General features: G+C 48.7%; 1 protein-coding gene across 3 annotated transcripts; it reads left to right on the top strand.

Annotated features, from left to right (window-relative positions):
- Nucleotides 1-645: 645 nt before the first annotated feature.
- On the top strand, nt 646-11705 carry NCR2 (natural cytotoxicity triggering receptor 2). Of its 3 annotated transcripts, XM_028097913.2 has the most exons (6): nt 646-830; nt 1162-1260; nt 1409-1750; nt 6693-6822; nt 6939-7049; nt 7695-11705. In XM_028097913.2, exons 2-6 carry the CDS (start codon nt 1170-1172, stop codon nt 7876-7878), a joined length of 858 nt encoding a protein of 285 aa, XP_027953714.1. In that variant the 5' UTR covers nt 646-830; nt 1162-1169; the 3' UTR covers nt 7879-11705. The 3 variants fall into 3 exon arrangements, with proteins under 3 accessions (XP_027953714.1, XP_027953713.1, XP_087880123.1); XM_028097912.2 differs by lacking the exon at nt 646-830 and having other exon boundaries at nt 943-1260; XM_088023997.1 differs by lacking the exons at nt 646-830; nt 7695-11705 and having other exon boundaries at nt 943-1260; nt 6939-7688.
- The last annotated feature ends 3249 nt before the right edge of the window (nt 11706-14954 follow it).

The following is a 14954-nucleotide window of genomic DNA, read 5'->3' as shown; positions in this document are numbered from 1 at the left end:
CACGGCCCTCCTGTGTCCCTTCTCTTCTTGTCTGTCCCTTTGCCCTTATCCTCAGTCTCTGCTCACTCCCACTGCTAGGAGCAGGGCTCTGCACCCAGGTAGAGTGGGGAGCAGGAGTCAGGGGGCAGGGGGCCACAGGGGACGTGCAACCAATAACCTCAATTGGTTCAAAGCCCCTCTTCAGTCATGAGCTCTGTGCAGGGCTCCCTGCAGTGGCTGCTAGACTGGCAGAGCCCCTGGTGGCCGAATGTGCAGTTACATGTTAGCACAGGGCGAGGTGTCTTGACCTCTCTCTCTCTCTCTTTTTTGTTTTATAGAAAATCTCTTTGTAAATTGCATCATTTTTTAAAGTGCTAACATTCACTAAAGAAAGAGATGCCGGAGTCCTGCGTCTGTTTGTGTAGCAATTACACAACCAGCGCTCTTGTGCCCACAGGGGGCAGGAGTTGAAGATTTAGAAGTAACTGGGGGTCCAGGCTCTTGAGTTCTACCCCCCCGCCCCTCATTGACCCATCCCTGCCACCAGCCCGGCTCTCTTTGCTCCCAGCCTTATTTTCCCCTCCTTTGCACTTTCTTACTGGTATTGAAACTCCGCCTGCTCTCCTCTCCCCTCCAGCACCTATAAAACCTCCCAGGGTGGAAACACATCACTGACTCACCAGGCAGGACTGGGCATGAGGTTTCTGACCAGTCCCAGGGCCAGTGGGATTTAGGGTTCTTGCTCAGACCTCTGAGTGCCCCTGAGCTCGTCACCCACCTTCAGCGTGGCTTTCCCTGGAGAGGGGGGCAAAGCCAGGGTCCTGCAAAGAAGAGGCAGTGCACAGAGAGAGGTAGGTGGGCAGCCCATTACTTGACCACAGCTTCCTCCTGGCCATCCCAGCTCCTCCCCCAAGGGCAGGTCCTGATGGGGAAGGGGCAGCTGGGCACAGAGGAGAGGAGCAGCCTCTATGGAGACCCAGGAGCCGCGCTCCAAGCAGGGCTGTTGCCTCCACGTCCAGCTTTGCACCTGCCCCTGGAGGTCTCTGCTTCCCTCTGCGTGCAGTCAGCCTTCCCCAGGTCTCCCGCTCCCCAGGCTGGCCTTGGCCTTTCTCGTTTTGTCTATCTTGGAAGCACTGGAAGAGCTAAGCAGAGTGAGACCAGCTCCTGGTTCTCTCTCCCCAGTGTCCCCCATGTCTCCTGCCACCAGCCCACAGGGAAAGGGCTGGAGGGTCTGGAGAGACTTACTCCTGCTTCTGCTGCTGCTGCCACTGCTGATCCCAGGTGAGGGGGAAGGGAAGAGCGTGGGGAAGAGAGGAGAAGGTGCTATGAGGACATTTGGGACAGTGGGACGTGGCACTAGTGCTCTGTGCGCGGGGATGGCTGGTGGAGCTGATGCTGGTGTGACCCTGACCTGCAGCCTGCTCTCCAGGCTCGTGGGCACTACCGGAGGCTCAGCATCTTCACCGAGTGGCGGGGCAGACGCTCTCTGTGACATGCCAGTACCCCCCCAAGGGCTGGCCCTACGAGAGGAAGGGCTGGTGTAAGGAGCTGTCAGCGTTCAAGTGCACCAGGCTAGTCGCCAGCTCCAGTCCCGGCAGACTGGTTCAGGCCTCTCGATTCTCAATCTGGGACAACCCTAGTGCTGGCATCTTCACTGTCACCATGACTGGTCTGAAGGAGGAAGACTCGGGACACTACTGGTGTAGAATCTACCACGCTTCCAGCAACTCTGTCTCTAAGTCCACAAGATTCTATCTGGCAGTGTCTCCAGGTAAGCCCTTTCCCGGGGGTCCCTTCGCTCCCTCCTGGTGCCTCCTTGTTTCCTAGCCCCCCCATCCAGTTCTCCTGGGAAAGCTGTTGGGAACAAGTGCGCGCGCGCGCACACACACACACACACACACACACACACACACACACACACACTTCATTTGCTGTCCGTCTTGATGATTTACAGGCCTCCTAAAAGATGCTCAAACAGATCATTTGAGCATGCTGACCAGCCTGAGCTCCTATGACCTGGCCACAGGGGAGCCCAAGACTGCTTGGCATTTTTAGAGAAGGCACACTATGTACCTGGCACATAGTAGGTACTCAGTTAATGTCTGGCCACTGGCCACAAACTGCCCCCCACCATGTTGGTAGCATGTTGGGCTGTCCATTCCTCCTGGCCCAGATCAGCAGTCAGCAAACAGGTCTGAAAGCCAAGGATAGTTTTTAGATGGTTGGAAAACAAGTAAAAGAAAAATAAGATTTTGTGATACATGAGAATTCTAGGAAATTCAAATTTCAGTGTCCAGAAATAAAGGTTTTTTTGGGAACACAGCCATGCCCATTTGTATATCTATGGGCTGAGGCCATTGTCATGCTACAGGAGTGAAGTTGAATAGTCCCAACAGAGACCATATGGTCCACAAGGCTAAAAGTTGTTATAAAAACGGACCACGTTTTTCATTGCATGTATGCATGTAGGTGATGGATGTAGTTGCTGAACATTCTAGTCGTAACGTTGTTGTGCCTCAGTCATAACTGAGCAAAAACTTAGAAGTGAAATAGCAATTTCCCATATTAAATGCCATCCACACTTTGAACAAACACCCTGTATATCCACACTGAAGGATTTTAATGTGACAAAAGAGTATTCTTTTTGCTTGTTAACTTACCTAATCTGAATGACACTAAGACACCATAACTCTTCAGAGAAAATACATTCAAATTGTTTAAATGTTTTGTTTTATAGACTTATAATAGAATATATTCTTATAATAGAAAACCGGTCTCACAGAGTTATGTTGACAGAAATCCAGGAATTTTAAATCAATTTCCACAAGCTCAATATTTTTATTTTTAATTTTTACAAAAGGAAGCGAGTGATGTTATATTTTCAAAATGCATCCTCAATCCTTCATCAGGAGCTAGTTCCAAAATTTATCTTATGAAGTTATGTTTATATTTAAAATATCTTTTGATGAAAAAATGGATTCTGGATCTATGAACTTCCTATCACATATCTTCTTTTGGCAGAAAATAAAATTGAAAACATTGTATCAAATTATTAAGGTTTTTCCATGAGTACTTTTGCAGATATGCAATATCAAAATCATCTCCTGTTCTGTTGATAATTGTTACCAAATTAAGAACATGCTGTAACAACTCATAGAAACTTCTTCTAAGCCTCCAACTTTTGTTTTTGCCCTGAGATTTTGTTAGCCACTGAAAAATATGTTGTGTTCTTCCCTTGCATGGAATAACCTCAAAGCCCTAATATAAACAAGGCTGACTGTGTGATTCACATCTTTAAAAAGTTGGTCATAACTCCATTTCAATCTTGCCAAAACATCAGAAGCCGTTTTCATAGATCAAACATTCTCAACAGAACTCTCCCCCTCGGTAATCACTGTGAACTTAGCATGCAATAACAACCATGCAGGGTTTCCACATTATCACATCATAAAGAGAACGATTTCAAATTCAACGCATTCATCTTTATGTAATTCACAATTTTTACCACTTTGAGAAGCACACAGTGGAGGTCAGCTGGTACTTTTTTATAGCAAGTATCCTTAATCTGAATGACCGCTCCAGAATGTCCTCCTGCCCAAGCAGCTACAACCATCAGAACATAGTCCTACCTGAAACTGGAGCCCCAAAACTCTGGTCAATAATACAACCCTTCAGAGCTCTCTTCAGCTCAGGGTTAGTTATGTTTCTGACAATGAAGCAAAACGAGAGAGGAAAACCTCTCAACCTGTTCAAAATTGCACGTACAATAAAAAGAATAGCTACGTTTGCAGTATGTGTGCATTTTTCAAGTTGCCACGAAAAATACTTTGCTAGCTTGACTTGTTCCAGGAGCTGATCTTCCTTCTCAATTGCCAATTCCTGACGATGTGGAGCTAATGTGTCAATAGAAAGGGATGTTTAAGCTCCCTTCCTTGCCACAGACTAACAAAACACAGAGGAGCAAATACCTATAATACAGTCTTGTGATAACGTTTGACAACTGTAGATAGATACTCTGTCTTTGCAACACAAAGCTGCTACTTTACAAGAAGTCCACAGCACGTTAGAGTTTGTATGTGAAATACTGACTGCTTTTAAGAACTTTGTAATTCAATCCTCTTTTAAAAAAAAAGTTTATTTTGAATTTGTGGTTTTATGTTTTCCACGTAAATGTCACTTGTTTTCATGATGTATTTGTTCATTAACTTGTTCATCTTAACAGCTAACTCGCTGGGTTTTAGTACTTCATTCATTGTAACTACAAAACTCATACTATAGATGAGTGTCATCATTTCCCATGGCTGTTGGCACAAATCTCCACAAAGGTAGTGGCTTAAAACCTCACAGATTTATGATTTTACAGTTCTACAGATCAGAAGTCTGGAAGGGGTCTCACTGGGCTAAAATCAGGCATCAGCAGGCTCTGCTCCTTCCTGAAGGCTGTTAGATAGAATTCACTTCTTGCTCATTCAGGTCTTGGGCAGAATTTTGTTCCTTGTAGCTATAGGACCAAAGTCCTGTTTTCTTGCAGACTATGGACTTTTCAGCTTTCACAGCTTCTAGAGGCTGCCACATCCCTTGGCTTGTGGCCCCCTTCCTCCGTGCTCAAAGCCAGAGGCCCTTTCCCAGCTGCATTTCTCTCTTACTACAACTGGGAAACACTCTCTGCTTTTTTTTTTAAGACTTCATCCATTTACTTGACAGAGAGAGAGAGCATAAGCAGGGGGAGCAGCAGAGGGAGAGAGAGAAGCAGGCTCTCCGCCGAGCAGGGAGTCAGACTCGGGGCTCGATCCCAGGACCCTGGGATCACGACCCGAGCCGAAGGCAGACACTTGACAAACTGAGCCACCAACTGAGCCACTGAGGTGCCCCCACTCTCTGCTTTTAAATACTAATCTTTAGAGGGGGCCCACCGGGAATATCTCTCCACCTCAAGACCTTTAACTTTAATGGCATCTGAGAAGTCCCTTTGGCCATGTAGGGTGACATTCACAGGTTCCTGGGATTAGGTAGGACACGGACATTGTTCTGCCTACCACAGTGAAGGATTACATTTTCAAATAAAACCAATGCAAACCCTTTGGAATAACTTCAGAAGGGAAAGTATCTTTAGAATTAATTCCACTATCACCATTTGGTTTATTATTACTGAGACATTCAGAAAACAGATGGCTTTTCTTGATAAAAAGCTCAGTGACTTTGTTTTGCTGTTAAGTATTCCTTGAATGAGCTAATCACTACTCTGTCTTATCTAATCATGTTAAACTCTAAATTTTTTTAAAAGGATAGATTGAAAATTTCAATGATTATAAGAATAACAAATTATAAAAATAATTTTTTCAGGTTTTTATACACTTTTGGGTTAGAGTTGACCAACTAATGTTCAAATGTCATGGTCTTGCTCTGCTGTCATGTACCTTGCCCCATATGGAGCCCTCCGTGACAGGGTGACAACACCCAAACTGGTCTATATCCTGTTCAACTGCACCAGTTTACCAATCACATGCTTGGACCTTGAGGCAATGTCAAACTGATATAAAAGTTTCAAGATCCTTACTCCCGATTTCTATATTTACCTTGTGCAGGCAGGTCATAAACAATTTGTGGACCGGGACCAAACCATAGATCACACACTGTAGCTCAGGACTAGAATTTTCCCTGAGGGTCCTGAGGACCTCCTCCAGTTTAGACGTAGGGGTTGCTCCTGGTCATCACTCCAGGCAGCCTCAGAGAGAGTGCCCTTGTGGGACAGGATCATGTCCACATGTCCGTTGGCCTGGGACTCTCTCCAGGGAAGTCCCCAGCCATGAGGTATTCCAGTATCAAGTACTCTTTCCTCCATGCCTCCTCGGGCCCTGCCTCTCTCTTTTCCCCAGCTTGGGGGACACTGCTCCCCTCTTGGGCCCTGGGTGGGTGTGCAGATCTAGCTGAGGACACTGAGAGACCACAGTTCCTGTCACAAGGTTGGGGCTGACACCATCTGTTTCCCTTCTGGGCCTCACCCACCCCCGATAGTCATTGTCTTCTCTGTCTCCTTGATAGCCCCATCACCTTTCCAGAGGTGACCTTCCACCAGCCTCCATCAAGAGCTCTTAGTGTTGGTAGGTCTGGGGACTTTCTGGGAAGGCAAGGCAGTGGGGATGGGGGACAGGTAGCTCACAAGGTTTCAGAATCAAGAGGGGGCCCCAGAAAAGGTATTTACACAGGCCACTGAGGCAGTGGGGCCTGCAGAAGGGCTTAAGGTTCTGTTGCCAAACCAGGAAGGACAGGGGTGGGAAAGCAGCCTTAAAGTTCCCCATAAGGGACCCCCTTCCCCTAATAGCCCCAGAAGTATGAGGAAAGGAACGGATGCCAGAGATGAGAGCTGCTTAAAAACAGTGACTGTGTCTACACTCAGGAAGGCTGAGAGCTAGAGAGTGCCCTTCCAGATGTGTACAAATGCTTGGAGGGAAGCCCAGGCGTCCTGACTCCTCTTCCAGGGCTCTTCCTAGATCCAGGAACACGCCCACAGGCACTGGATAGAGCCTGAGCTGCAGCTCTCTAGTGTTGAGCCACAGGACTTCACAGCCCAGTCCCACCACCACGAATTGGTTTTTTCCAGGGTTGATGGGCTGTTCCCAGTCCAGCCCAGGCCCCTGCCCCATCTTTCCTACCAGCCAGAACAGACATGCTGTCCCACCAGCTAATGAGGGTTCTTTCTTTCTTGCTGACAGCTCGTGCCTCCACACAGGCCATCCGGGCTTCTGGTGAGCTGGTCTCATCACCGACCCAGAGCTCTGTGCCCCCCACTGGAAGAGTCAGGGTGGCCTCCGGGGCTTCCTCTGCCCTCACCGCCCCTTCACAGTGAGTTCAGAGTGGGACCCTCTGGGACCCTCTCCCAGATGGCCCTGGCTCAGGGGCCCGCAGGTGAGACTGCCCCCCAACATGCTCCTCTCACCTTCTTGTCCCCTGTCCTCCAGGCAACAAAACTCCACCCTCCAGTCTCACCCTGCAGCCCCCAGTGCTCTGGTCCCCATGCTCTGTGCACTGCTTGTGGCCAAGAGCCTGGTGCTATTAGCCCTGCTTGTCCGGTGAGTGGGTTTGCTTGGGCTTGGGGGGAAATGGAGCAGGGAACAGCTTCTGTCCCTGGACCCATGGTCAGACAGGGAATCAGCCGGCAAACACAGAGACAGGAAAAATTATACCCAACAGAGGGTTGGGTATTATTATACCCAGTCCAGAGGAATCCCTCACGGACTCCATCCATCGTGCGTGCTCACTAGTGGCTCCCCTGTGTCTCTCTCGAACTCAAGTGCCTTGTCCACATTTCTCCATCTGTTCTTCCCCCGCCTCTTCTCCTCCTCCTTTCCTTCCCCTGCCCCTCTCCCACTCTGATTCATCCCTTGTCCTGTACCACTGGCCTGTATACAACCTCCCACCGCCTGCCCTTCCAGGAAGGTCTACCCAAAGCCACCAACCCAGGGCACCTCACAGGGCACAGCCCCTTCCCAAATGGCGAGGGACAGAGGCTGTGCACGGGACAGGACAGAGAACCGTGCCCTGGGGAGCGGGGAACGCAGGAGGGGGAAGGTAGGTGGGGCTGGGTGAAAAGCAAGACAAAGAGTCCCGGTGGCAGGCTTGCTGAAGGAGGGACGGGCTGTGGGGACAGAGCAACAAGATCCAAGAGTGGATTTTTCACTTTCTGTATTTCTACCCCCCTCCCTACCCCGTCTCAGAGCCTTAAGGAGTCCACGTGTGCAACATAGAGGGATGTGTCTGATGTGCGCAGCTCGGCCCAGACTCCAGGCCTTGGGGTCCAAGAAGGATGGCCATTCTCCCCCAGGCCCCCGGGGAGCCCCTGCCTGGCCTCTGAACCCTTCGCTCACTGCAAAGAAAAGGCAGAAGTCCCCCAGAGCTTGATCCAAGACCCTTGACTACACCCCTCACTCCAGGGCGGAGGATTTCCCAGCCTGGCCTCCTCCCAAGATCCAGGCCCACTAGTGGCTCACAGGCAGTTGGCATCTGGGACAGCACCGTCCAAGTACGGGAGCCGAAGGCCAGTGCAGCAGCTGCCCACCAAACGCGAGCCAGCGCTGCGGGCGACTCTGACTCCTCTCCCCACCGCCTCCTCCCCAGCCCTGCTCCTCATGCCCCTGCTCCCGTCCTCCTGCTCCCCTCCCCGTCTTCCCTCTCCCTCCCTCCTCTCCTTCCCCTCCTCCTTATGCCCCTTCTTCCCTCCCCTTGCCCCTCCTATCTGCAGCCCTACAGCTCAGCCAAGATCCCAGGTCACTAACACCTCCCTCCCTATCTCCATTTGCTCAGCCACACTCTGCCAAGACCCTCTGTTCTGCTTCTCTCTGTTGCTTCCACCTCTCCCTCCTCTTCCTCCCACTTTGCAAATCCCCACCACCGGGCACTTGTACACGGCCAGTCTGTCAATCACCTAACTGGTGTCCTGCCTTTGGTCCCTACCTCCTGGATTGTTCCTCCTTATCCATTCCTTCTCAACAACACCCCTGTGCACTTTTACTACATGGGGGTGGAGTCCAGTGTCATGACTGGGGCCTCATGCTCTGCCAGGTTCGGCCACCCTTTGTCACCATGTCACTGTGCACCCCCCGTGCTGCCCGTGTCACTGCCACCAAGATGGCTGCAGGCTCTAGAGAGGAGTGACCCTCCTTTTTCCTGTGCCAGCTGAGCAGGAGGCTCCACAATAGAAACCAGCCTGGTGTGACCCCAGGCTCTGCCCCTCGTAGGGCTATTGTCTCTCTGGCACTTACTCTCTCAATGTCAGACTTTCCAGACTGAGCCTCTTTCTTTTCCCTCCTGTTCTTCATCTATTTTTCTTTATTCCTCTTTCTGGGAAAGTTCCTCAAGTTTATGTTCCAGCTCTTCTATTTGAAGATTTACTATTTATGCTACCATATCTTAACATTTCTAAATGGTCCATTTGTTCTCTGAATGTTCCTCTACAGCATGCATGTTTTCTTTGGGGACGCCATTTTTTCTTGGGCAATATTAAAGTTTTCACTTTTGAGGGTTTTTTTTTTTAAGCCTTGTGTATCTTCTGTTTCCTCCAAATACTTTTTCGTATCTTCTGTTTTCTCCTTTCCTTGACCTCTGTCTTTCCTCAGAACTTTCTGGAAACCTGTGCTGCTTCTTGGCAGCCCGTCAGGAGTTAAAAGCTTGGATGCTCCATGTGTATTACAGAGCTTTATGGACCCTACATTGATTTGGCGAGGGCATTGTTATGGACTGTTATGTACCCCCTCTCCATTTATATGTTGAAATCCTAAACCCCCCGCCAGATGATGGTATTTGTAGGGGGGCCTTGAAGGTGACTAGCTCATGAGGGCTCCTCCCTCATGAATGGGATTGGTGCCCTTATAAAAGAGGCCCCACAGCATTCTCTGGCTCTTTCTACCATGTGAGGACACAGCAAGTAGACAGCCCTGTATGAAGCAGGAAGTTCTTGCCAGACACAGAATCCACCGCCAACTTGGTCTTGGACTTCCCAGCCTCTGGAACTGTGAGAAATAAATGTTTCGTAAGCCACCGAGTCAATGGTATTTTTGTTACAGCAGCCCAAGTGGACTAAGACAAGCCCGGCTGCATTTTTTTTCTCTTTGACAGCTCAGTTTCTCCAAAAAGGCTCTTTGAACTGTCCTCCTGGGGGTGGAAGCCTGGTTTTAGGCACCAACTGTAACAAAGCAAAGGGGCCTCTCTGCCCAGCATCTGTTTTCACTCACTTGGGCACCAAGTGGAATACACTTTCTCTCTCCATGGTGCCTGGTGCCCTGACTGGGCGTCTGTGTGACTCAGCCCTCGTCAGAGGCTAACCTGCAGGTTGTCAGCGGGGCTTAAAGAGCGGAAAGAGAAAGGATGTGGGCAGTTGACCCACTCTCTCTGTCTCGGGGGAGGCAGAGAAGCTACAAGTCCGACTGCTTCTCAACCCCAGCCCCCCACTTGTAGTCTGCATCCTGGACTACCCACGCCTCCAATTTCTAGGGCTTTCTGGGCTCCTAAGGTAAAAATGACTCACTTCTTATTTCTCCTACCCCCACCTTTCTCTGGTCCACTAAGGTCACCCAATTGTTACCCAGCCTTAAGACATCCATGGAGCTCCCTCTCCATCCTTGAAGATGGATTTATATAATTTTTACCCATTTACTACCACTTCCCTCACACAGCTTCCATACCTCCTTAGCAGGAGCAGACGGGACTAAGATTTTTCCATCAAACCACCCCTCCCCACTCCCACCACCATGGGCAGGACTGAGCAAGACCCCAGATCTCCATTTGCTCCTGTAAAGACTCCTGGCCCCTTCTCCACCCCGCCCCCCTACAGCCAGTGCTGGAACCCCTAGACTTGTGGTTTCATTCCTTTTTCCCTATCCATCCCAATCATAAGAGCCCAGGGCTCCCTGGTCCTCCCTCATCACCCAGGATCACGTTGCAATAAGACCTTGTGAATTCATCAAGTTAGCCCCATTTCCCACTCTTCCCCAAATCTATCAATCTTTTCTCTCTGCCCTCTGAAACATGAGCACTCGTGGTCTCAACTTCTCTGTAGGTCACCTTCCTATGTTCACTAAAATCTGCCTCTCTTCTGAGAACACTGCTCTCTCTGTAGTTGGGGACATTTCACTTTCCTTCACCACAAGGCCTGAGGTGGGAAGGGTGTCCTCTTCACTCCTCATTGCCACTTCCTTTCTTATTACCCTCCCTAAAGCAGCTCCACGATTTGATTTCCTGTCATCAGACTATATCATAGACCCCATTATTATCACATCTCCTATACAATCTGGAGTATCCCTCTTTCTTCTCATTGGCCTTAACCCCTGGCTCATGGTCACTCCCATGGCTCTTGTCATCATCTTTGGTGAGCTGGGGCCCACTTGGACTCATAGATGATCCTTCCAAATCCCTGGCCTCCCAGTTCCTGACCTCCTCTCCCACAATGATCACATCCCCTTCCCTGCCTTGGCCACCCATTCAGATGGTCAGCAGGAATAGCAGCTCCCCTCCTTGCTCTCAACTCGGAGCACCCACTTTCCAGCCACCACCTGTCTCTCTAACTCAAGCCTACTGACCTGATCACAGTGCCTTTTCAACACCACTGGGATCCCTGATCCACTAGTCCTGCCATTTTGTTCCCCTCCCTCAACTCACTCATGGTTTCCTTTCCCTTGGATTCCATGGCCCATCCTTACAATCACTCTTTGGCACACAGTTTCAGTTTCTTTTCCCCCTCTGCTTTCATTGAACTCCCCTGGCACAACTCCAGTCCTGGTTGTATCCAGCTTTCCATTGCTCCATCCTGCATCTTGTCCTAAAGCTGAACATGGCTGGGGAAAACCAACCTATCATGGGAAGTGTCTCCCTGTACAGAAATGGTCTCCATTCTAGACCTCTAGTTCACACAACCCTCTGGACCCTCAAACTCCAGTGTCCTCTCTTCACCCTCAGCTGGTGCCCTTGCATCTAAACTCACTGAGAACAACAAGGCCTATTTGGTCCAACTGCACCCATCAATCATCCCCCTTCTGTACCCCAAGTGCATTCTCTTCTCCCTGTTCCCATCACAGGCCAAACTCTCCATATAGGACCCATCCCATCTTCTCTTGTCCTACATAAGAAAATTGCTCCAGAAGTTTGCCCCCCTCTCATGTGTCATGACAACCAGAATATAAATGGGCTATGATGTATTAAAAACTCTCTCTTGACCCCACAGCACCTCCACCTACTGCTCCATATTTTATTGCTCTTTATGACAAAACCCATTAAAGAAGTTTTTCTCAGCTCCCAATATCTCTCTATTTGTTGTCTCTTGAACCCACTCCAATTAGGCCTTTGTTTGTACCACTCCCTGAAACATCTTCCCCCAGTCTCCAGTGACTAACTCCTGAGGTCAGTCCTCAAAACTCATCATATTGGAAAGATGAGCAGCGTTGGCTATGACTCACCACTCCTCCCTTCTTGAAATGCTTTTTTCCCCTTGGCTTACAACAGTAACAACAAAATCTTGTCATTTTCCTCCCAACTCATTTGATGCTGTGTAATAATTTACCCGAAAAGTTAGTAGCATAAAACAACAAATGACATATTTATTATCTCAAAGATAGGTCTGGAGGGGGGAGTCAGAAATTTGGGAACATCTTAACTGGTATTCATGATTCAGAATCTCTCATGCATTGCAGTCAGGATGTCAGCAAGAAATGGGTCATCGGAAAGCTTGACAACCGGACCACTTCCAAGATGGCTTACCCACATGGTTACCAGGACGAGGCCTCAGTTTCTCACTATGTGGACCTCACTTCATGATGTGGGAGCTAACTTCCCCAGAGTGACTGATCCAAGAAAGACTGAGGAGGAAGTCACAGTGCCTTTCATAACCTAGTTTCCGAAGTCACACACACTTCATCAGAAGCTGGTCGCTGGAGCCAGCCCACACTCAGAGGGAGAGGGATGGGGCTCCACCTCTTGAAAGAAGAGACATGGAACCCCCGCAGTACCTCCTCTGGCCACAAATTATTGAGGTTTCTCCCACATTCAAAATACACTCAATCCAAAATACACTCAAGGGTGAAGGGAGTCAAAAGGTAAAAATGAAAGATAAAGAAATGGAGAGAAGAAAGATACACACAATCCCCTCCAGAAGCCTTTGTAAATCTCACTTGAATATGGTGTTGGCAAATTGGTCCAGAAGTTTGTCGCTTAAAGGTCCAGAAGATTGTCACTTAAATCAGGCCCAGGTATGGATGAGGCTCCTTTGGTGCAGTTCCTTACATACAGCTCTTCATGTGCAGTTAGTTCTCCATATGAAGACCTGTGGATGGAAGAGATGAGTTATCTGCCAGATACAAACCCAACATACAGTGGTGATACAGGCCTGGGCTAGCACAAGAGATATCCCTGGGAGGCCAACAAAGCACTGATCCATGGAAAAACTGGAGCTCTGCTGGACAGATGTTGGAAATTCCTTGATTTGGACTCTGCCCTGCTTCTACCTGGGAATGATTCATCGTGGCTCTTGGCCCCTCATGCTGGGCTCCTGGGTCTGCACTCTGAGGCATCCTTCACTTTCCATGAAAGGCAGCCTGTATGTACATCTTCACAGTATTCTCAACCTGATTCCTTCCAGTAGAATTGGGAGGATGCAAAGGCCTTTTTTAAATTTTATACTCTGTTCCTTTCAGTCCAAGCTGTCTTGTGAATATCGCTCTCTAAAAAATGTGTGGGTCTCCTGTGATTCTTATTGAAATCCGCTAAGCCATACTCACAAATCTCTTCAAGATAAGGTCTCTTCCCTATGTTGGGCTTCTGCTGAGAAGCTGAGGGGTCATATCTTTTAGCATCATAGAAGCCCTTGAGTTTCATTGAAGGAATCCATGAGGCACACACCCTCAAGCTCCTTAAGGGGCCTTTGTCTAAAGCATTACCTTTATCTTTCTCAGTTCCTAACAAGGGATTCCACAGCCACCCTTGGTTTCATCTTTAGACCACATTTTCCTGAAAGCGCCCTGGGTTTCACTTCAGCATCATTCGCTGTGTGGAGATCCTGAGAATTTTCAAAGCCATCAGGATCCAGCTCCTTTGTGTTGAATAGTCCTGCCTGTAGTTTACCTCCCTGCACTCACAGTTTCCAATAAGCCACAAGAGGAAACCAGACAGCATCCTCAACACTTCGCCCGGAGACCTTAGCTATACCACCCAGGTCGTTACGTATTTTTTCTACTTTCCACATGACTGCAAGTGGCAATATTGCTAAACCTTCTGCCAGTACACTGCAAGGATTCCTTCTCCTTCTCCCCTACTGGCTCAGTGAATTTGGAGAATGTTCTTTAAGTCTCTATGCCCAAGCTCCTCAGCAGTAAAGGGAGAACTGATAATAGCCAAGCTATTTGGATTACTAAGTAGGATGATATATATTGGATTACTAAGTAGCATCAGATATATGGAGGACACAATGAACAAATGCTGAGCTTTAAGAGGGAATGAAGTATAGTAAGAAGAGGACTCACCTGTTCCACAGCAGGGGCAACTCAGAGCTAATTTCAGCTGAAGGCACAGAGAGCCTACAGGGAGTCGGCTCCTTTTCTTGGTGGACAGCAAAGAGGAAAACAGGAGAGAATCAGGGTGAAGAAACTGACCAACCTAGGCCCAAAACACATGCATATTCACTGACAACTCTCTTCGGGCCAGCAGTGGCCAGGGGTAGCCTTCTTCCTTGCTGGGAGGCTGTGGTGACCAAACCAGTGTAATGGGATGGGAAAGGGGTTGCCTCTGCATCTGGGTGCTGTTCTGACACAGTGCCTGTCCTCCCCTTCCTGGATTCCTGCTCTGATTGCAGGTGGGACATGCAGTGGAAAACACTGATGGAACTCAGGAGTCCAGATGCCAGTAAAGCTACCTGCCACTTTCAGTAAGTCATTGACCTTCTCCAGACTGGTTTCCTCACCTGTAGGGAGATAAATATTACCACCACACTATTGGGAGGACTTAGATAAACAATGCAAATGGACAAGCCTTGCAAATTATAAAATTATGTGATTATATATTGTTTCCTAAGTTTTCTTCAAATTCTTTTTTTGTTTGTTTTATTTTGTTTCTTAAAGTTTTATTTAAGTAATCTCTACACCCAACATGGGGCTCGAACTCACGATCCTGAGACCAAGAGTCACACGCTGCTCCACCTGAGCCAGCCTAAGTTTTCTTCAAATTCTAAAACTGTTCTGCATTCCCACATTTGATCTCCAGGGAACGAACTTCTCCACTTTGCCCTATTTTCTCCATCATCTCCCTTCTTATCCTCAGTTCTCCCATTGGCCCCTGGATGCCCAAAAACCCCCGTCAGTGCTGTTCTAAGCAAGGAAGGGCACTGCATATAAGCCCAGTGAGCAGAGGGGCACAGGGTGAGCAAGGCTTGGAAATAAGACCCCGATTAATTGTCTCAGCTCAGCCCTGTATAAGCTTAAGCGGGTCATTGCCCCTCT

The sequence above is a fragment of the Eumetopias jubatus genome, unplaced genomic scaffold (assembly GCF_037043125.1).
Source record: "Eumetopias jubatus isolate StellerSeaLion01/CBP00866 unplaced genomic scaffold, mEumJub1_p1.0 scaffold_6, whole genome shotgun sequence".
NCBI classification, from domain to species: Eukaryota; Metazoa; Chordata; class Mammalia; order Carnivora; family Otariidae; genus Eumetopias; species Eumetopias jubatus.
The sequence above is the reverse complement of the archived record's forward strand: the minus strand, read 5'-3'. Positions and strand labels throughout refer to the sequence as shown.